At 36.1% G+C, this 21,922-nt stretch overlaps 1 protein-coding gene and 1 long non-coding RNA gene across 2 annotated transcripts in view; one reads left to right on the top strand and one right to left on the bottom strand.

Annotated features, from left to right (window-relative positions):
• Window positions 1-21,632, top strand: part of ARHGAP18 (Rho GTPase activating protein 18) — a 174,219-nt gene extending 152,587 nt beyond the window's left edge. The window contains exons 13-15 of the mRNA XM_036767994.1: window positions 11,633-11,757; window positions 18,101-18,162; window positions 20,060-21,632. Of these exons, the coding sequence (XP_036623889.1) occupies window positions 11,633-11,757; window positions 18,101-18,162; window positions 20,060-20,151 (279 nt within the window). The 3' untranslated portion in view covers window positions 20,152-21,632. The remainder of the gene's footprint in view (window positions 1-11,632; window positions 11,758-18,100; window positions 18,163-20,059) is intronic.
• Window positions 9,624-11,647, bottom strand: LOC118857314. Its single transcript, XR_005010913.1, has 2 exons — window positions 11,559-11,647; window positions 9,624-9,870 (listed from the first exon to the last, which is right to left on the bottom strand). It is a non-coding gene; the product is annotated as an uncharacterized LOC118857314 (long non-coding RNA).
• Window positions 21,633-21,922: the final 290 nt, after the last annotated feature.

The raw sequence follows: 21,922 nt of genomic DNA on the forward strand, positions 1-21,922 counted from the left end.
ATAATTCCTCTTCTTGTAAATATTTTTTAGGGGACATACTGTAATATCCAAGATCAGAAAATAACCGATTTTAAATGGAGGCTTTTTAGGATTGCGAAGATACAGTGAAACATGTATCTGTTTGCTGTCTTAAATGCAGAAAGGACTTCTCATAAGCCTGGCTTGTAAATCTAAAATCACTTCAAAGGGATGAAAATCTTTCGTTGTGTTCAAAGGTTTTTTCCTCTTCTCTTATTTGATTTCATAACATCTTTGAAATTTAGAGCACTTGTATTGTTATCTCCAGATTATACCTAGAAAAATAGTTAGCTAAGTCCTTTTGATTGTAACCCTTTGTAAAATAAAACCAAAAAATTCCAATTTTCTTTATTAAATATATCATTCACTGTTTCTTACCTTGAGTATAATATACCATGCTTATTCACACTTCCACATTATGTGTTAATTATATATACAGTGAGTCGAAGTTTACCTCTGAAAGTATCTATTAAGAAATAGCTCACAAAACTGTATTGTAAGGGACACTTTTAATCTACTTAATGGAACAAACTTTTGAAAGAACTTCCACATATTACTTGCATATAAATATGACTGCTGCTAAATACTAATGAATCTTCTCTATTCATTAGAGCAGGCCCTGGGGGAAAGAACAGTTTATTAGACATAATAAAACCATATGCCATTAAAATGTTTTATAGTTCGTATTGGTCTTATCTTAAATTGGAATTTGTGGAATTTAAGGAAGAAATTTACTGAACCTCACTTTTTTCTTCTGCTAAATGTGGAGAGGGGCCATGGAAGGATCAGTTGATGTCTATATTCAAGCATCCTGTGATTTTATAATTACATTAGTTTATATAAGAGAAAGTACATAAGAAAATGACTATAATTTTCTGAATTAAATGTGGTAGGAAGAAAGTGCTGCCAGTATAGTTAATCATAAACTTATTCAATGTTATAGCTGGATTTTGCCTTAAAATCCTGAAGGCTAAACCCCTCATTTTCTAGGTGAAGACCACTGAAATTTAATTGACTTGCCCAAAGTCACCCCGCTAGCTTCTAGGAGCAAGGCTGGTGGAACCTTGATATATTCTGGGAGTTTGCTGGGTCCTTGCAAGTGCCAATAATTCCATGGCTTGGCACAGAGCAGGCTGGGCATTGCATGGCTGTGACAGTGCACTCTGGATTGTTTGTAGCTGTGGTTGCATTTCTTTAGCCACAACTCCATTTAAAATGCAGGCTCTGGTTTCATTTAACAACCTTTTTGACCCATGAGTATAGTCGAAGGTATTGTTTCATGCATCTGCTTTAGGCCCTGGAAGAGACTCAGGAGTTACTTGGGGACCCCATATGGAAAATCTAATTATATTATCAAGCATCAAATCTTGTTTCTTTTTTAAGGCATTCTAAAAGGTTGGGTTTTTTTTTTGGTAGCACATAAAAGAATATGATACTTTAATAAGACAAAATATCAACAACTCATTTTTATTAGCATTTAATTCACAACAAAAATGCAAAGTAAAAATTAAAGGCATTTGGATAATGAAGGAACAAATTATAACTTTCAGAATAAGGAATTGTTCCTTCTTGCTCTCCTGGCCCCCTCCCAAAAGTCCTATCTTTTAGTTTAGGCAACTGAAATGCCTTCCTATAGCTGTAAAATAACATGCTACATCTGGCCTTGTTCTTGGAAAACTCTTTTTTCCAGGTTTCTCACTAGTGTGTCTAATCATCTGTTGCCTTATTGAGGAAGAAAAAGCCATTAGGGTTCATGAAAGGCTTCAACTTTACATGTAAATTAGGTTGTTTAAAGGAGTATATGGAAATTAATATTTGATCTTCTAAGAGTTAATATTTTCTAATACATGATATTGAGACAATACCTCAAACCTATAGACAGAAAAAAATCCAAGCAAGGCAGTTTTACTGCATTACCCATCGAGCACCTAATGAGGGAAGATTTGGTTTGCAGTTTACTTAGCTGAGTAATAAGAAATGAAGTCAGATTTTAAGCTCCCCTTTAGATCAGTATGTAGACCACATGAGAGCCATATGAAAACATTTTCTTCATTACAATATTGTTTACATGTTTAAGAAATTAACTGTAAAATTTTTTAAAGGCTGTTAAGTCCTTTACTCTAACTGATATTTAATGGTGAGTCAGTCAAGGAAGCCTACTCTTCTGGGTGACTTTCTGCATAAGCTCATTTCTGAAACTGATAAAATTTCCTGGACCGTTGCAGTAGCAGCAGCTAGCCAGCAAGTCTACGAGGAGCTTACCGAGTGGATGGTCTGTGTTGAGTCAGCAATGAGTGTGCCACAGGTTGAGAGCAGACCCAGAGTGCCGCCTTAATGAACAGGGGTGGCTTGTCTTTCCAGAGCTTGGTGGCTCAATCATGTTAGTATACTAATAGTATTTGGGTTTTATACAACTTGATGCTAGGGTTTCAGAGTAGTTGATGTAGATATGCAAGCCTCTGACAATGGGCATAGCTCATGACTTTTTGGATAAAATATCATTTGTCCGTACCTGTTTAAAATAGATAGCAATATCATCCTATTGCTGCTTTTTAGAGTCCTCTGATCCGAACACTCACTACTTGGAACTTATTCCTTTCCCAAAGAGAAATGGTTTTCAGTAAATTCAGAATGAGCCAAAGTTTCAATCTCCAAAATGTGAGTTGTTCAACTTTGCATCCCCTCAAAACACCCCCAAAGATGTATATACACACAAACATTTTAAAGCATGCTCCCAGAATGAGACATACATTTTTGTGATGATGCATTTTGCTTATCTATGCTTTTATTTTTTAATCAGGAAGAGCTTTTATTTGGGAGCAGGAAGAGTTGGTGTATAATCAGTGATACCAAAAAAGGGAGGAAAAGAGCATTATTAAATTACAAAATACACAGAACAAAACAAAAAGTCAAGAAGGACGCTCAGATGGCACAGTTTTGTTAATAACTTCTTAAATTTATTATATATTTTTACAAAACAAACTACATGTAAGAGAAATTCACAGTTTTATGTACTATTCTCTTTGTTCTTTATGATGATTGTTTTTCTTAATGAAGGTGAGAGAGGCCAAGGATAAGATCCTAGATGTTAGGAACTGTATGGTGAGGTGGTATAGTACATTTGAAAGAGCACTATATTTAGAGTACAGCCCCAGGTTCAAATCTCACTTGCTATGTACTAAGTATATGACCTTGGGCAAATCAATGTTTTGGGGCCTCAGTTTACTCATCTGTAAGAGTGAGGCTAAGCCCCTAACTCTAAGGCCCCTCATAGTTCTAAGTGTATAATCCTATGAAATTACAATTATCCCTTCCACATCGTGACTTTCCCCATGACAGGTTGGCAGAAGGAATTAAATGGGAATTTCAGGTGAGTTCTGTGGAAACCACAGATGACATGAAGGCCAGTAGATGACACAGAAAAAGTTTAGAAACTCAGAAATGCATGAAATACATGTATGCTATTGTATAGTATCAATATATTTTATCTTTTAATACCATAATAATTCAGACTTCTTCTTTGGTACAAAGGGAGGGCCAAAAAATTTTATGCACATTTTCCAGATTGTGGGGCACAGTGCCCCAACCCCTGTGATGTGGAAGGGATAACTGTATTTATAATTTTCTTTGGTGACACATCCACAGCAATGTCAACGAGATGCAGATGGACTATAACAAATGATATTCAGTTGATAATAGCCCTACTCTGTGTTTGTATAAAATTGGAGAAGAACTTCAGAGCTTAGTGAGTGGTTCTCCTAGGGTTGAGACTTTGAAGATAGAATTATACTAGCCTCATTCCTTCTCCTTTCATTGGAAGAGACTCAGGGTGGGGGTTGGGAAAGGAGAGATCCCTGCATCTATCACATCAGTAAGGTCACTACCATTGGAACTGCTAGTACTTATTATTTTATAATATTATTATAATTATATATAATATAATATATTATATAATATATAATTATAATATGTTATTATTATTACAGAATAATCAGTAGACATCTACAAGTCCAACCGAAAGCTAGAGGGAATCTATTAAAAAATGGTTATCTCACTTGCCTCTGCTTGGAGACCTCCAAAAAGGGGATGCCATCCCCTCTTGAGGTAGCCTCTTATGGAATGGATCATTGTAGAAATCCAAGCCCTTCCCATTCACTATGTCAGTCCACTGGTATATGCCAGTGAAGTAGATTCCTTGATAACTTTGGGAGATACGAGAGCTAGTAGTGGCTAAGATTCTCTTCTTGAAACCTGCACCTGCTGCCAGAACTCCACAGCATCAGAAGTGGGTGGATGTGGCAGAGGTGGTCTTTGATGTAATCCCTGATATAGCTTAGGGCCAGAGGAGCTTATTTGTAGGTTGCTTTGGACAGTAAAATTAAGATCAAGTTACTCACAGAGTTACCATTGCTAAAACAGATTTTGAGAAACACATTCCTATTGCTTCATATACGGATGCTGGGCACACAGTGCTTTGGAATGAGGCCAGTGTGTCTCTCTCTTTCCAAGTCCAACAATGACTTAGTTGAGTTAGGTATAAGGTAACCCTGGCTTTCTTCACTCCCCTCCCCACCCCACCCCTTTTAACAAATGGCTAAAAATTGTGTCCCAGAGATTTCCATCTTTTGATTGTTTTTTCCACATTCTTTTTTATAAGGTGTAAAATGAGAGAGGGGGAGAGATGGGTCGTACTGAATGAGGGTTTCATTCACCACTTTTGGTTAGAGAAGTATCCCACATTTTTCAAAGTGTACTTAAGCTTAAGTTAGGATAGTTGGTTTTTTCCCCTCACATTTATTCCATGGAAATTTTTCTGTCTTAACTATCTTAATTAAGAAAAAGTGGATTTTTTTTTCAGATTGATGCATTAAAAATGGTAATGGAACACTTACATTCTATTTGAGATAACTGTACTTGGGACTACCATGAAAGAGGGTATTAGTAAGATATGGTCCCTACCTTTAAGGAACTCCCAGTTTAATAGGGAAGATAAGAGATGTATGCAAATAGCTCTCATTCGAGGTAGAGTATTGTGAGTGGCTAAGAAAGAGAACAAAGAAAATGCCATGAGGGTTAGAGGAGAGAGTGATTACCTCTGGCTAGAGGGAATCAGGGAATGATTTATGGATGAGATGACATTTGAGTTGAGCTGAGCCTTGAAGGATGAGTAGGATTATAATAGTCTGAGATGGGAGCAGGGAACATTATGAACAAAGACTCAGAAGAGGCAGAAAAGTAGCTCTGGGATCAGTGAGTTAAAAACCTGGAATTTTAGACCTGGAAAAAACTTTATATATTATTTAGCCCGCTTTTCCCCAATGTTACAGATGCAGAAACTGAGTCCCAGAAAATTAGAGCAACACAGATAGAACCAGTCCTAGAAGCAAGCCAAGTCACCTGCCTCTCAGCCCAATATTCTTTCCACCACAACCTATCTCAGTTTGGCTGGGATAGACAGGGAAAAGGTGGGGAGAAAATGATGGAAATATAGGGTGTTAATGCAGTCCAAGCTATTAAGGCTACTTTTGGGACACCATGTATTAGTCTGGATTGAGACGTGTCTCTACACCACAGTAAATACTTTTACTGTGAACAGTGAAAGACCCTTTGCTACTTGGGAAAACTACCACAAGCATATATTATTTTTATAGCATTTTCTTTTGTCGGCCTTTATCTTGAAACTTCTCTGTAAGAAATTAACTGTGTTCCCACAAATATTAGCATCCACTTGCCTATTGTTCAGATTTTTAGTGGATGAGTAGAAATCAATTTGTTTGATGTGATTATCCTTGCCAAATATGAAAGAAAATCTGACTCTCTCCACATGTTTTCCCTTCCTCCCTTTATTATCTAGGACTCCTTTCTTGGATAACTGAATAAAACTTTGACTAATACCACCGATTTTGTTTGAAGCAAGTCTACCCAAAGGGAAAGCTGTTTTTTGTTATTTATTTTTTACAATTTTTATCGATATCTTTATTTTCATATCACCTTCATTCCCCTGAATGTCCCTCTACTCTCCCCCTCCCAGAAAGATCTATATGATAAAAAATAAAATGAGAGGATGACTGGACCTGTAATCTCATTGATATAGGAGCTCCTGGATGAGAAAGCTCCCTCTACAAATGTAGGTCAGTCTTTTCTCTGCAACTTACGTTCTAGACTCTAGAGATTTACTTAGAGCAGAGATGTCAAACATGTGGCCAGTTATGCCTGCAACACTCCCAAAGTTGACCCAAACCAGTTTAAAATTTAATTTAAAAATATTTAACAAAGGTAATAAAAATACACTAAAACATAGATAATGTTGATATGTGGTTTTCTAAATCAAAATGTGCCCATGGGAATCCTTATGTGTATGATTTAATGGCCCTTTTTGAGTTTGACACCACTGACTTAGAACACTGAAAGATTAAGTGATTTCCTCAAGGACACACAAGTATGTGTAAGAGACTGGACTTGAATTCAAGTCTTCTTGGTTCTAAGGTCAGATTTCTATCTACTATATCTATCTACTATGCTAGGCTGGTTCTTCAGAGAATTTTTAAAAAGGAGTTGTGACAGAGGGCAGGAGGAGCAGTTCAGTAATACTAACTACATATTAACCAGTTCCTTATCTCTTCAAAGAAGAGTGTGGTACATTCTCATCTTTCTTTATCTAGGGCCAAGTTTACTCATTACATAGGATGTTCCTAAAGTTTGGACACATAGGTAAAAATGCATATTTTCAAGAAATGAAATGAATGAAATTTTCAACAACATTTTATTTAATTGGAATATTAACAAATAACATCTTCAATATGATTTTCATCATTTGTGATGCCAAGGTTGATGCACTTTGCAAGATTCACGTGAACATGATGCAATAACTCCACATTTCCTATGTGTCCAGACTTTAGGAATACCCTGTAATTCAATGGCATTCAGTTTTAATTTTATCATTGTTCTTTCAAGTTACATTGTTGTAGTTGTTTATATTTTTCCTAGTTTTGCATCAATTCATATAAGTTCTCTCATGCTTCTCTGTTCTTCATTTTGATTGTTTCTTATAATATAGTAATAGTTCTATTATATTCATGAACCACAATTTGTTTAGCTATTTCCTAATTGGTCAGCATCTGCATTGTTTCTAGTTCTTTACTACAAAGAGTGAAGTTACAAATATTTTGGTGTCTATCAGATTTTTCTGTCTTTGACCTCCTTGGGGTGTATGCTAAGCCAAAGGGTATTCACATTTATAATACTTTCTTACTGTAATCCCAGTTGCTTTTTAGAGTGGTTAGACCAATTCACAGTTCCACCAACAGTGTATCAGTGTGCCTTTCCTTCTACAACCCCTATAATGCACTACTCCTTATTTTTTTCTCATATTCTGGGAAATTTCACAATTGCTTTGATTTATATTTCTCTTATTATTAGTGACTTAGATCAATCTTTCATATGGTTTTTAATGGTTTATAATTTTTCTTTGGAGCATCATACACTTTTACCACTTCTCCACTGGGAAATGGCTTTTGGTCTTAGATATTTATGTTATATACCTCTATAGACTTTGGACATGAGACCCTTACCAGAGATACTGATGCAAAGATTTGTTTTCCCCAATTAGTCTCTTCTTTTAAAATTTTAGTTGCATTGAATTTATTTGTACAGAACCTTTTTAATTCCGGTTTATCTTTTACTATTTCCTTTATCTCCTTTTTGGTTGTAAATTCTTCCCCTAGCCAGAGCTGTAAAAGATATCTGATCTGCTTTTTTTTCTAATGTTTTTTATGGTGTGACCTTTAATATTCAGTGCTATACCAGTCAAACTACCAAGGGGATACTTTATAGAGCTATATAAAATAATAAAATTAATTTGGAGGAACAAAAGCTCTAGAAGCTCAAGGGAAATATTGAAATAAAGCAGGAATGAAAGGAGGCTAGCATTTCCACACTCATATTATACATAAATCAGTAATCTTTAAAACTGTTTGTTACTAAAAATAAAAAATAGGTCAGTGGAACAGACTCCTCAAATGAGCAAGGATCAGAAGCAGTTGAACTCAAAAACCCAGAGTTCAGCAAACCTGAGTATGTAGATTACTTGGTGAAAAACCTTCTATTTGATAAAAAATTGCTGGAAAAATGGCAAAGCATCTTGGCAGAAATCAGATTTAGAACAACATCTTACACCAATATACCACAATAAGCTGAAAGTGTGCCCATCATAAGAATATCCATTTTGTAAGAATAGCAGTTAACTCTCAGTTTTAACAGATACAATTTTAACTCTCCCTTTTTCTACTGTGAAAAGATTGCTCCATCCCCAAGTGGCCTTTACCAAGTCACCACCACTATATAGCAATATGAGAAGGGATTCATGCCATCAGGCAGCTTAAAATCAAATTGGATAATTCCCTCCCTACCCTAAAAACAAGCAACCCCTGCCCCTCAAAAACTAGCCATAAAGTTGGCTATCATGATCAATGATAGAATTTGTAAGTTTGGCCATTTTTGAAAAGACCTTCAGGTTCTAATAAAATTGCCGTAGTCCTCTAATTAAAGCTTAAAGTTATTTTTTTTAAATAGCACTATATATTATAAATGCTTGTCAAATGAATAATATAATATAATATAATATAATATAATATAATATAATATAATATAATATAATATAATATAATATAATATAATATAATATAATATAATATAATATAATATAATCCTAGTGGGAATCTTTTATAAGATTTTATAATATGCTAAAATTCTCCTACATTTACTGTTATCCCCATTCTTACACAGTCTAATTTAAATAGCACCTTTTTTTCTGAACTTCAGAATCAATTTATTTTTCTGTTGAAATCCTACCTAGTCTTGATTTTATTTTTCAGTTCCAAATTCTCTCTCCCTCCCTCCACCTCCTTTCCCACCCATAGAGAAGGCAAGAAGTACATTACCCTTTATACTTATGAAGTCATACAAAACATAAGTCCACACAAGTCATATTGTAAGGGGAAAGAAGGAATAAAAATAAAGTGAAAAAATAAGCTTCAACCTGCACTCAGAGTTCATCAGTTTTCTGGTGGTAGATAGCTTTTTTTTTTTTTTTTTTTTTTTTTGGTCACGAGCCCTTTGGAATTGTCTTGGATCATTGTATTGATCAGAGTAGCTCAGTCTTTCACAGTTAATCATCTTTAAAATAATGCTGTTACTGTGTACAGTGTTCTCCTAATTCTGCTCACTTCATTTTACATCAGTTCATATAATTCTTCTTAGTTTTTTCTGAACCCATTCCACTCATTATTTATTATAGCGCAATAGTATTCTATCACAATGATATCCCACAATTTGTTCAGCCTTTCCTCGATTGATGGGTATTCCTTTATTTTCCAATCTTTGCTGCCACAGAAAGCTGCTATAAATCAAAATCAAATTTCTTACAATTAATAATAAAACCATCTATGACAGATTTATTATTTTGCTTACAAAAATTATTATTTTTAATTTCTATGATGATTTTTTTCTCATCATTGTCCCTTCCCACTGACTCCCCTTTTCTTATCCCATAGAAGCCATCCTTATAATAAACAGTCTCATGAAGAAAAACAAATTGACACATTAGCCATGTCTGAAAATGTATGTTTTATTCTGTAGCTCTACTCTACCTTTCTGTTGAAAGGCAGAAATGCTTCATCATCGTTCTTCTGAAGTTGTGACTGGTCCCCGCATTGATCAAACTCGGAAGTCTTTCAGGGTATTTTTCCCTTGCGTTATTGTTAGCATTGTGCTGATAGTTTTTCAGGTTCTTTTCATCTCTGCATCAGTTTGTATAAGTCTCGGTTTTCTCTGAATTCCTAATATTTATTGGATCTGAAAGCACAATAATTTGTCATATATAGGCCAGTTTGTACAGCTATTTCCCTATTGATAGACATCATCTTTTCCCCCTAGTTCTTTGCAACTATAAAAATGTCCTGCTGTAAATATTTTTGTGATAAAGAGTTGCCTGGAGTGCTGAGAGGTTAAATCACTTGGCCGGGACTTAAATCTAAGTCTTTCAGTCTCCGGTGCTAGCTTTATATCCAGTATGGCACATATATTCAAAATAGGTCAGACCATAGAAAAAATCTAATATATTAAAAAATACTTATAGCCAGACTTTTTTGTGCTAATCTGCTTTACTAGAGGAAGTGTTTTGTATCATCAAGACCTAGCTTATTGATGAAATTAGTTGAAAAAACAAATACGGTACTTTTCCCTCTGTCTTTTCTTAGTAGTGGTGTTACTGGTCAAAGGGTATGTACAGTTGCCTTTTTTGTGTAATTGAAAATAGTATAAAATTAAATTAATAACAATTTTTCCTCTCCTCCAATGAAAGCTACCTGCCCATCATTTATAGAACAGAGTAGAATTTGATACTTTGATCTATTTTTTTTATTGGCTTTAGTGATCCCTTCACCATTGATGATCACAACCCCCCTACACCTTGGGAGATAGTATTCATGAGTTACCTTTGTCCCCTCTCTCTACTTAAAAGAAAAAAAAAATCATACCCTGGTGGATGGACTTCTGATAAGGGGCCCCTTGGAACTTTTATTCCTTATTCTTCAGGTGACAAGATATACAGGATGTCCCAAAAGTCTTGGTGCACCTTTGAACCTGCAACAAGACTTTTAGGACACCCAGTATAGTCCTTTGTCAGGTCCTTTACACAATGACTTTTGTTCTAGCTTGGTGGGATTTACCAGAGTTTGTGCTCTATGGGCATAACCTTCAAAGATCTATGCCAGCATCTGACATATAGTAAGTGCTTAATAAATTCTGGTTGGTTGAATCGATTAACTGGTTAAACACTAATATAGATGGGTTTTGTGCTTTCCTATATGGCCTTGGTATCTGTGAAACATTTCTAGAATACATTACTATTCTTATTTCAAAAACTACTTTAAAATGAATTATGCCCCATATTTTCAGGTGTCTCAAAATACATTTTTATGTTTTGTTTCAACTCTCAGAAATCACGTTTTAATGTCTGTATGTATAAATAAAATAACCTGTACATTCATCAGGAAGGAGGTTACTGGTTCATTCTGTGCATTCCTTGTATGTGGTCTAAACTAAGGGTAAGCCAATTAGCTGAGAATGGAACCAATATTACAGCTAAACAAGGAGAGTATGTTTGATTTTTTTCAGACTTTCAAGTGCAAAGATTAGATATCCTGGAAGTTAATGAAATTTAGGTGGGAGCAAAATAAAAAAATACAGCCCTCACACATACAGAAACTTCTTTCTGAATCAATTTCATAAATTGCTAGGAAAAGGATGCACTAGCAGATAGTACTCAGAAATCAGCACTTAATATGGCAGTAATGGTTATTGCTGTCATTCTTTACATCTTTAAAAATAATTAAGCATTACTGTATGCATATTATAAAGTTCCCCTATCGCCATTAAAAGGATATTTGAGGTTCTGATGTAATTTGCTAAATTACATTATACAGTAGTTAAGGTTTTTATGTAGTAGAGTAGTAAAATGTGCAGTAGTTAAGCACACTTACCACATAATGCATTGCACAAAGTTACACGTTCCAGCTGCTCCCTGCTTTGTTCCAATGTCATGATTGCTTTGCAGGCTGATGTTCCTCAGGGAGTGATTCGAGTACAAGCGCCCCATCTTTCGAAAGTTTCCATGGCAATACAGCTCACTGAAGAACTGAAAGCCAGTGATGTTCTCGCCAGGTTTCTCAGCCAAGAAAGGTACGGGCCCGTGTCGATTTTAATTATTCTGTAGCATTTCTGGATTTCTGCGGGCTTCCTCTTTCAGAATGGGGTGGGAGCCACAGGAGGTGGGGTGAGGGGAGGAGCTTCAAACTACTTTGTTCAGAGAACAGAAAGGCGTTCTGATAAAGAGTTGTTTTCCTTCCTCACTTCTGCCTCCTGGCTGCCCTGGTCTTATTCAAGACCTAGCTCAAATCCTATGTCTGAAGAGGCTTTTTTCTAGTGCCCCCCTACCCTCCCACCAAAAAACAAAACAAAACAAAACACACGTACTTCTATTGCCTTCTCAAAGATTACCTCCAATTCACCCTGTGTTTTTTACATAGTTGTTTGCTTGCTGTGTTTTGGCCTCTCGTTGTACGCTTGGGCTTAGGATATTGGGCACATCGGGCAATATTGAGCACAATCGGGCTCAAAGAAAAAGCTTGACAAGTACTTGTTGCCTTGACTGGTGGTTTGTGATTGGAATGAGTTTAAATTTGAACTCGATAAAGTTTGTTTTTTTAGCTTGGGAACATTTCAAGTAGATGGTTGAAAGTTTCTTCACAGCTCTCGCGCAGTAGTAGGGCGTTCGTCTGGTTGGCTTTGTGGAGAGTTTCTAGACTTGGAGTCAGGAAGACCTGAATTCAAAACTAGCTTCAGTCACTTACCAGTTGTGTAACTTTGGGCAAGTCACATAACATCTCTCTGCCTCAGTTTCCTCGTCTATAAAGTGGGCATAATAACAGTACCTTCTTCCTAGGGTTGTTGTGAGCATGAAATGAGATAATACTGTAAAACACTTTACAAACTTAAAGTGCTGTGAAAATGCCATCTCTTACTACTACTACTACTACCACCACCACCACCACTGCTGCTGCTACTACTACTTCAGAATATTGATCAAATATTAAGGTGGTAACATAGGTAAAGCATTTTGCAAATCTTAAAGTATTGTCTATTATCATTATTACTACTACTACTCAGAATAGGTTGATAAAATATTTAAAGTGCTGTTTAAACACTAATAATCATTCTTACTATTTTGCCAGCTATGTTAGGAAATTACTGCTAAGGAGTGTAGTATTTCAGTTCCTTCTTGGTGGACAGTCTTCACATGTGGTTGTGGTCCTTCCCTTAATCCCCTCATGGCTTCCCCCCTACCCTCTAAAAAAAAAGTCCTTTTGGAACTTAGCTTGGATTGGGCCTTGAATGGTGGATACACAGTTTGTCACTGGGCCCATACTCAAAAAATATTCTCTATGGTAGGACTTGGCGGAGTTCTCTCCTTGTATATCTTTCAAGAACCTATGGTCACTTCCCACTCCAAGATTAGGCACCAGTAGAACATTAGTAGACGATTTCCATATCAAACAATAAGTATTTTTTAAATCCCTGCTATGTGGTAAGCTTTGGGGGAATACAAAGAGAAAAGGAAAGCAAATCTTCAAGGAGGAGACATGTATGTAAATAAGTGTTTGCAAATTTATACAAAATCAAATACAGAGTAATTTGGAGAGAAAAGCCACTATGAACTAGAAGGTTCAGAAAAGGCTTCATGGAGAAAGTGCTTGAGTCAGGTCTTGAAGGAAATGAGGGATTGTAAAAGGTGGAGGCGGGGAGATAATGCATTCTAGACAGTCCGTGCAAACACATGGCTATAGAAAATTAAATCCTAATGGTCTGTAAACTGTGCCCTAATTTTGAACACGCACCTTCCTTTAAAACAATAACAAAGGGTTTGTTGCTCTGTCCCTTTGGGCATTTCATTTAACTCTTTCTCTCCATATCTTGAACTTATTTTGCCTTCTGGAAGTAGATAAATTTTGATTTTGCAGGTTTCCAAAAATAGATTGGTTTTCAGCCTTTTACCTATTGACCGCCTCTATTAGTCAAGGTCATATTTCGTAATATCTGTTTTACATGGTCATCAATCAAGGGTGTTCATTTTATTTTTAAAATATTAGTTAAATAATAATAATAATGAGTTAAAATAATTAGTCAAATAAAATTAAATAATTTAATTAATTAAATAAAAATAGTTAAATATTAAGCAATTAGTTAAATTAGCTCAGTTAGTTAAGTAATAAATACACAAATTAGTTAAATAATTGAATAATAGTTCAAAATTTAGAAAAGGATTTCCTTACAACTCTGTGAAAGAGGTAGTACAAGTCTTTTTATATCCATTTTTTTTAGATGAAGAAACTTCAGTTCAAGCTTGTATAGGGACAGACACTTAGTATCAGAGCAGTGATTCAAACTGCGATCTTCTTAGTTCAAGACTAAGGTTTTTACTACATGGTGTGAACTCAGTGGATCTGAGCTAGAGTAAGATCTTGCCAACTGTATGTATTAAGTGTAGATTCTTCAGACTGGTGTTCAGAATCTTTTACTAGGCCCATCGCTCCACCTAGCACCATGGCTGTATGACCCTGGGCAAGTCATTTAACCTCTGTCTGCCTCAGTTTTCTCAACTGTAAAATGGGGGTAATAACAGCACCTAACCTCCCAGGGCTGTTGTGAGAATCAAACGACATCATATTTGTAAATCACTTAGCACTTTTCCCCCCTCCCAGCGCTTCTCCCACCTCTACACCTTTGGTCCTTACTTTACTCCTTCCGTGGGTTTGCGTATTCTTGCCCTTGATGCTGATAGCAATCCTTGTCTTGTTATCCTGTACAACCCTTATCTATGTCCTTCATAAATTCTCCTGATAGCGTCTACTCAACATGGGAAAAGCTTTGGAGTTTCTCTAGTGAATGTAGATAGATAGATACATGCATACATAGATATATAGAGAAATAGAATCAGATAAATAGAGAGGCAATCAAATAAAGCATTTATTAAGCACTTAGTATCTGTCAGGCATTGGGCTATGAATACAGGGAAGGGGAAGGGGGAGAACATCCCGTGGCATGGTGAAATGGGGAGGAGGTCTGGTTTCGGGCAAAGTGAGGTGAAAGCTCACACTTGTCAGAGCCCAGAGCAGTTCCCAGTGTGGAGTCCAACGTTGCTGTGGGGAGGAGGTAGGTACAATGTCCAGAGAGGAGCTGACGGACTACAGAGGTAGCTATAGAATGGTGTGTAGGCCTTGTTCTGGGCAAGGTAAAATGACAATCTATCTCTCAGAATCCAAAGTGGTTCCAAAGGTTCCAGTCCAAAGGTTTGTTTACCAATCCCTTTTTTTACTCTCATCTTATATCTCTTTAACTGACTTCTTTTTTCCAATGGATCCAATCCATTTCCACTCTCTCTATATATATTGCTGCCTGAGAGAACAGTGAACTTAAAATGGGATGCCCGTAGGCTTTATTTTGTTACCTTATACAAGTCACTTAAAACTCATTGAGCCTCAGTTTCTTCATCTGTAAAATAGGGATGGTATAGATGATGCCTATTTTACAGAGTAGCGAAGATCAAAAGAGAAGGGTAGCACAGGAAGGATGGGGGTTGAGTCCTTTGGAACTGAGAGTGATGGCAAAAAAAAAAGACCCCAAAGATTAGATAAGATCATGCACAAACTGTAAAAATGCTATGTAGTCAGAATTATTATTTCCATGTTATTCCTCCTACTGAAAATGGTCTTTGGGAACAGCCTCATTCTAATTATTCATTTTTTCCCCTGCCACATTTACCCTGTACTTTATTATTTTGCATTTCATTGCACCAATGAGACTGGCTTTCCTGTGTGCCTGTGAAATTAATCTCTCTAATTTAAAGTCACACCTTAGATGTGATTGTGCAAATTGTTCTCAGGTTGCTTCATGGGTGCATGGTATCTGATAAAGTTGACTACAAATTCCTGAAAGGAGGGGGTATATGGGTTAACCTTTGCTCTCCTCCCCCTCTTCCCCTTCCCCCTTCCTCCTTCCTCCTTCTTCTTTCCTCCTCTTCTTTTAGCATTCAGTAAAATGCTTTCCCCATAGGAAGAGCTCACATTGATAAAGACTTTTTGATTGAATTCATTAAGTGCACATTATGCACTTCGGGTATTTTATGCGCTGTGCTGCGGCCTGAGGATGCCAAAACAACAAAAAGAAGCCCTTCCTGTCCTCAAGAAATTTACATTCTACTGAGAGGGATGTAACTTGTACGCATTTCGTACATGCAAAGCCTATATATACCAAGTCAATAATATTTATTGAGTGTTTTAGATGGGTTGTTCACTTGTTTGGTTGTGTTGAACTTTGTAACCCTATTTGGGGTTTTCTTGGCAAAGATACCAGAGTGGTTTGCCATGTCCTTCTTCAGCTCATTTTATAGATGAGGAAAGTGAGGCAAACAGGGTTAAGTGACTTGCCCAGGGTCACCCAGCTAAGAAGTGTCCCAGGACAGATTTGAACTCAGGAAGATGAGACCTCCTGACTCTAGGCCCAGCACTCTATTCACTGTATCACCTACCTGCATTAAATGGGTAACAAGCATATTATTATCCCAATGTTTCAGATGAGGAAAGACAGACCGACTCAGAGGGGTTAAATGACTTGCCATATAGTCATGCAATTATTAAATACCAGAGCTAGGGCCCCTTTATAGTAACTATAGTAGGGTATACTATAGCCATGACTCCACTCACTGGACCCTATCTTCTGGATGGTCTCTACATCACAATCCTATTATCAAGCTATACTTCCAAAGCAAATGCTTACTGGAAAAGCAATGACTACTTAGAGTGCGTAAGGTCATAAAATCATAGGTTTAGAGCCACAAGGGCCCTTGGGGGAGGCCATCTACTCCAACTCTCCTTTTACAGAAGAAGAAATTACTAAAGTGATTTCCCCAATAAAGCCTAGGTCTTAGTGTGTCTCCTCTACTGCTCAGTGAGCTCCAAATGGCTCCCTATTACCTCCAAGATCCTATGTCGGCTTGTCTTTTCGGCATTTCATCACTTTAATGCTTCCTTCCTATCCTGCTTTCTTATGACTTACTTCCCTCTCCCATCATGCCTTTCAGCTTCACTGGCTTCGCTTGTTCTTTGTCACACACTTGACCCTTCATCTCTTGATTCCGTTCCTTTGCTGGCTGTTTCCCAGTAATAGAATGTTCATTTTTCACTTCTGCATCTTCACTTCCCCAGCTTCTTTCAAAATGAACTTTGGTTCTCATCTTGGACAAGAGGCCTTTCCTGGTCTCTTCTTTCCCCTCCACCAGACCCCGACCCACTCCTAGTCCCTGGTCTCTTCTTCCCCGCCCCCCCCCCCCCCACCAGACCCCTAACCGCTCCTAGTCCCTCTCCTTCTGGCAGTATTTTCCATCTACCCTCCTGAGGTCATCCACCCTATCCTTCCATCAGTATATCTTGTGTGTACATTGTTATTTACATGCTGTCTTCTACATTGGTATGGGAGCTCCTCAGTTGAAGGCAGCCTCAAATTTTACCTTTCTTTGTATGCTGAGGCTTAATACTAAGGGATTAATAAGTGCTTGTTGATTGACTAGGTTTAAAGACTTACAGGCAACTTGCCCAAATTCACACAGGTGATAAAGGTGAACTAGGGGAGGGATTTAAGTTTGAGAATTCTGACTCTAGAGCAAGCACACTTTCTATGGTATCATGCTGCCTCTCGTTTTTTTTTTTTTGTTTGTTTGTTTTTTTTTTCCAAGCTGTTGTGTTAGTACACCAAATAGAACCCAACGGTCCTAGGGAGAGAAAAAAAAAAACCTTAAAAATAAACAACTTCCTGGAAATCTTGGTTCCACAAATATAACTGGTTCCTTTTAATATATTCCTAAGATTGAAAACATATTCATAATGAATGTATGTCTCTCCAATTGAATTTTAAGTTCCTTAGGGTAAAGACTAGGTCTTATACATCTTGGTATTCCTCTTAGGACACAATCACAGTGCTATGCTTGGTAAATATTTATTGAATGAATGAAAGAAATGTGAAAAATAGAGTAGAAGTATTTCATTTTAACAGCTATTTAAGTGTCTATTTGGTGCCTGGATACCATACATTATTGGAGATTAGTGTGTTATTTTCTTTGAAATCTTATGTCTTTAGATATTTCAATACCAGAAACCATGAATTTTTATATTAATAATTTTATTGGTAATTGATGTGTTGGACATTTTCTTTTAAATTTTATGTCTTTACATAGTGATTTATTATTTTGCTTTGATATGCATGAGTGGCTGAGTTAATATTAATTTACAGGTGACATCTTATTACTGATTCTGCACATTTAGCAGATGGGAAGAGTAGAAATGTGTAGATAATTACAGTGTGTCTAAGTCGTGAATTTTCCGTACAGCCTAGAATCCCCTTAGCACATTAAAAGAATATGATTGCAAGCTGTTTGATGGTGTGACTAATCAGTTTGTTTTCTTTCCAACAGTGGAGTTGTCCAGACGCTCAAGAAAGGGGAAGTTTTTTTGTATGAAATAGGAGGAAATATTGGTAAGACTGGGTTTTTCTACTTTCCCCGTATGAGCTCACATTTGTAATCTCTGGAGCGAAATAGGTCAAGCATATAAAATAATATTTTAGATGCTGCTGAGTCATGATTTTGTCTACGATCTACTTAATTGCTTTTTAAGAAGGATCCTTCTTGGCCAAGACTCTCTCTTCGGACTCTGTGTGAGTCACCTCTGCATAAACTCTTCTCCTGAGTTTAACTTCAAATTCAGGCAAATTTCCTGCAACAGAGAAGACTCCTGTACTCTCTAGGGATACAGATTTCTCAAACCCTACTTCCTCCACACTTGAATGACAGCTTACCTGTAGGAATGGGGCGCTTAGTGCCAAAAAAGCATTTTTAATGTTATGGGGTTTTTTTTTAAAGAAAGTAACCTGAAATGCCTCTGACTCTACTTTTGTTGTGTTTGCCTACTATTCCATACATATTGGGAACTTATAACATTGTTTGAGGAGAATGGAAATAGCATAAATGGATTTTTTAATCTTTTTGCAATGTTTCATGGACAATTAAAAGAATTTCAGTATAAAAAGATCTCTTTTTTATCGTTTAAAAAAAGAATAATAACTTTATTTTTTATTAAGAAATTGAAAATGATTATGGAAAATGGCTTAAAAAAGAAATTAAAGAAAAGAATATTTTAATTTTAAAGTAATGATTTTGAACATCCCACAGACCGCTGGATTAAGAATCAGGAGACTTAGGGTAAAGTCTCATATCTATTGCCAACTCGTGGTTTGATCAAGGGGAAGTCACTTAACTTCTCTGGGCGTTAGTTTTCTCACTTGTAAAAGGAGGAGATTGAACATGGATGATCCCTAAGTCCCCTTTCAACTATAACAATCTACGATTTTATGAATCTATTCAAAATGAAAACTTAATTTAGGTGAGCTTGTTTGTGATACTTAAAAAAAAAAGATGTTGCCTGTAAATGAAGCAGTATTGCAATCTTAAAATTTTAAGAACATTTGAAATTTAAAGTTAAAATCTTTCTCATTCTATTTTTGTAAAAATTAATCATAAGATGCATAGCTACTTCCTTCTTGTTTAAGTTAAATTTTAAGTTTTTCATCTTTGCTCTTGGGAGTTAAGAATAACATATGGCATGCCCTATGAAAAGAAAATTTTTTTTTTTGGAGGGGGGAAGGCAGGGCAATTGAGGTTAAGTGACTTGCCCAAGGCCACACAGCAAGTAAGTGTGTCAAGTGTCTAAGGCCAGATTTGAACTCAGGTCCTCTTGACTCCAGGGCCAGTGCTCTACTCACTGTGCCCCCTAGCTGCCCCGAAAAGAAAGCTTCTGGTGGACATCAGAAGAAAATATTATTGATACGAAGATGTTTTCAGAATTGTTGACCCTGAACTTTTAAAGAATCTTTTGAAATTCTTCATTTAGAATATTTCAAGCCCTATTTCTTTAGTTTTTTTAAAAATACTAGTTATCTATGGATGTTCTATGTTAATAATTCCTTTATTCATGTAATATATATATGTGCATATATATATATATATATATATTTACTTACAGTTCTGCAATACTGTCCTTGGTAATAATTTTGGAGATGAAGAAAATAGGGTATGAGAAGCTGTGGTGTTTTTTTAAGTCCCAAGGCTTCTGAATTTAAATGTGAATCTGTCTTGTACCATGGAAAGAGTGTTGACTCTAGAGTCAGACTCTGAGTTCAAATTCCTCCTCTGCCACTTATTGCCCATGTGACATTGTGCAAGTGACTTAACCTCTGGCATCTCCTTCCTCATAAAGAAGGGTTTGGATTAGATGGCCTCTGAGATGCCTTCTAGTTCTAGATCAAAGATGCTAGATTTAAAAATAACATTGACATTTCCACCACTGTAAATTGGTAACATATGTGTCTTTAATAGGAGAACGCTGCCTTGAGGATGATACTTATATGAAGGACTTATATCAACTCAACCCAAATGCTGAGTGGGTTATAAAGTCCAAGCCTTCGTAGAAGACTTACACACTGAAGACAATTACGTGGACTGACTTAACGACAATTGTTGGATTGCCGAAAATGAAAGAAATAGTGGGATTCTTTTGTTATTCTAATATGCCCTACTATTAATGAGTGACACTTTGAAGCCTTATAAAAAATAAATCTCCCTTGACTTTGTTCCCGTTTGGCACAGCCTAAAGAATATTTTCCTTCTTTTTAATATGATTTGTGCTCCTGCCAGAATAATGGATTTTATTATTATTAGGAAACAAAAGCCCCTTGAGTGAGATACAGAGGAAATTAATTGGTTTATGGCCTGTGTTATGTACTCTGTAACATGTGCTGGTTAGTGGAGGTTATTGGATTTAATATTATAGGAAAATATATGTGTATGAATTCCCACACCCCTTTCTGATCATATATACTCTGTACATTTTTAGATCCATGAATGAGGATTACATTATTTTTAAAAAAGGGTTTTTTTTTCCTTGATGATAATACATTCCAAATGTGACTAGTTATTAAAATAGTACATCTCTTAGAACCAGCTGACTTGAGTAGCACATCTTGGAATGTTAGAATGCTAATGTTCACATTAGTGAGGCATTGTTTTAGCAATTATTTGCTACTCCTGCCATATCACATGAGGTGATTCAGAAATTTTTTTGCATATATCTGACACGTGCACAGAACTCTATCCACTGTCAAGAAAATGAGACTGTCAAAAACTGCCAATTATCACTGAGGTGTCGAAATACTAATGTTTGAGAATAAATAAAACATATCCACCACGAGGAATGGGATTGTGGATAACAAGAGAGTGAAAGCCAAACCACTTAGAACGCTTTGTATTCCTATAAATGGAATTTAAAGAGTGGTAGCTGGTGCTCCGCATTATCATAGCAGAATTAGAAATGTATGTGAGGTCATGTATTGCAGTAATGGTTCGAGAATGCATTCTATACAGTTGCTGAGTCGTAAAAGTCTGCTGATTAGCATCATTCTAGTTGGTAGGACCCAGTGCATTTGAACAGGCTGATATTCATGGACTTATTTTAAAAATAATCAGAATAAATTTGTTATATGTAGTGGAAAGTACCATTCACAGGAATTTTATCGCACAAACCATATTGTGACTAGAGATCTTGAGACTATACTGTAAATAAGAAGGATCAAATGGAAGAGAAATGTTAAATATTTTATGAGTTTTGAGTGTAGTAAATAAAAGGCAATGTAAATGAGTAACTCAACAAACTGTGTTTATGACACTTTTTGGTAGGACTTAGGAAAATTTATACATTTTATCAGGAACCCTTGATGTCATTTTAATTAAGAGGAAAGTGTTGTTAAGAAGAAGAGTTGTGAATTTTCAGCGTATAATTACAAAAGCATCCTGTGGAAATGATCACTTAAATAACTGTGGTGATTTCGTGCCATTTCTCTTTTTTATTATTTAAATAAGATCTTTTATAATTAAATGCATTTTTCTTAATCTATCTTCTCTCTTGAATTATTACTTCTAATTGTATGAATGCATGAGTCATGCTCAACCAAAAAGGCTATAATTGTTGATTTTTTTTTTTAGTTCCAAATAATTTCCACTCTTCATTGGCTATTATGTAACTTTCCAAGCGGAAAGACATGTGGGAGACATAAAATTGGTTTTTTTTCTTGTTTTCCCCTCTTGTTGACTTCTCTCGTTTAACAGATTTCAATGGGGATTTTGCCTTATGCCTGATTTTCACAACATATTAATGAAATGTATGCCAAATAATGCTTTACCTTT

This window comes from Trichosurus vulpecula, chromosome 7 (genome assembly GCF_011100635.1).
Source record: "Trichosurus vulpecula isolate mTriVul1 chromosome 7, mTriVul1.pri, whole genome shotgun sequence".
Taxonomy (NCBI): domain Eukaryota; kingdom Metazoa; phylum Chordata; class Mammalia; order Diprotodontia; family Phalangeridae; genus Trichosurus; species Trichosurus vulpecula.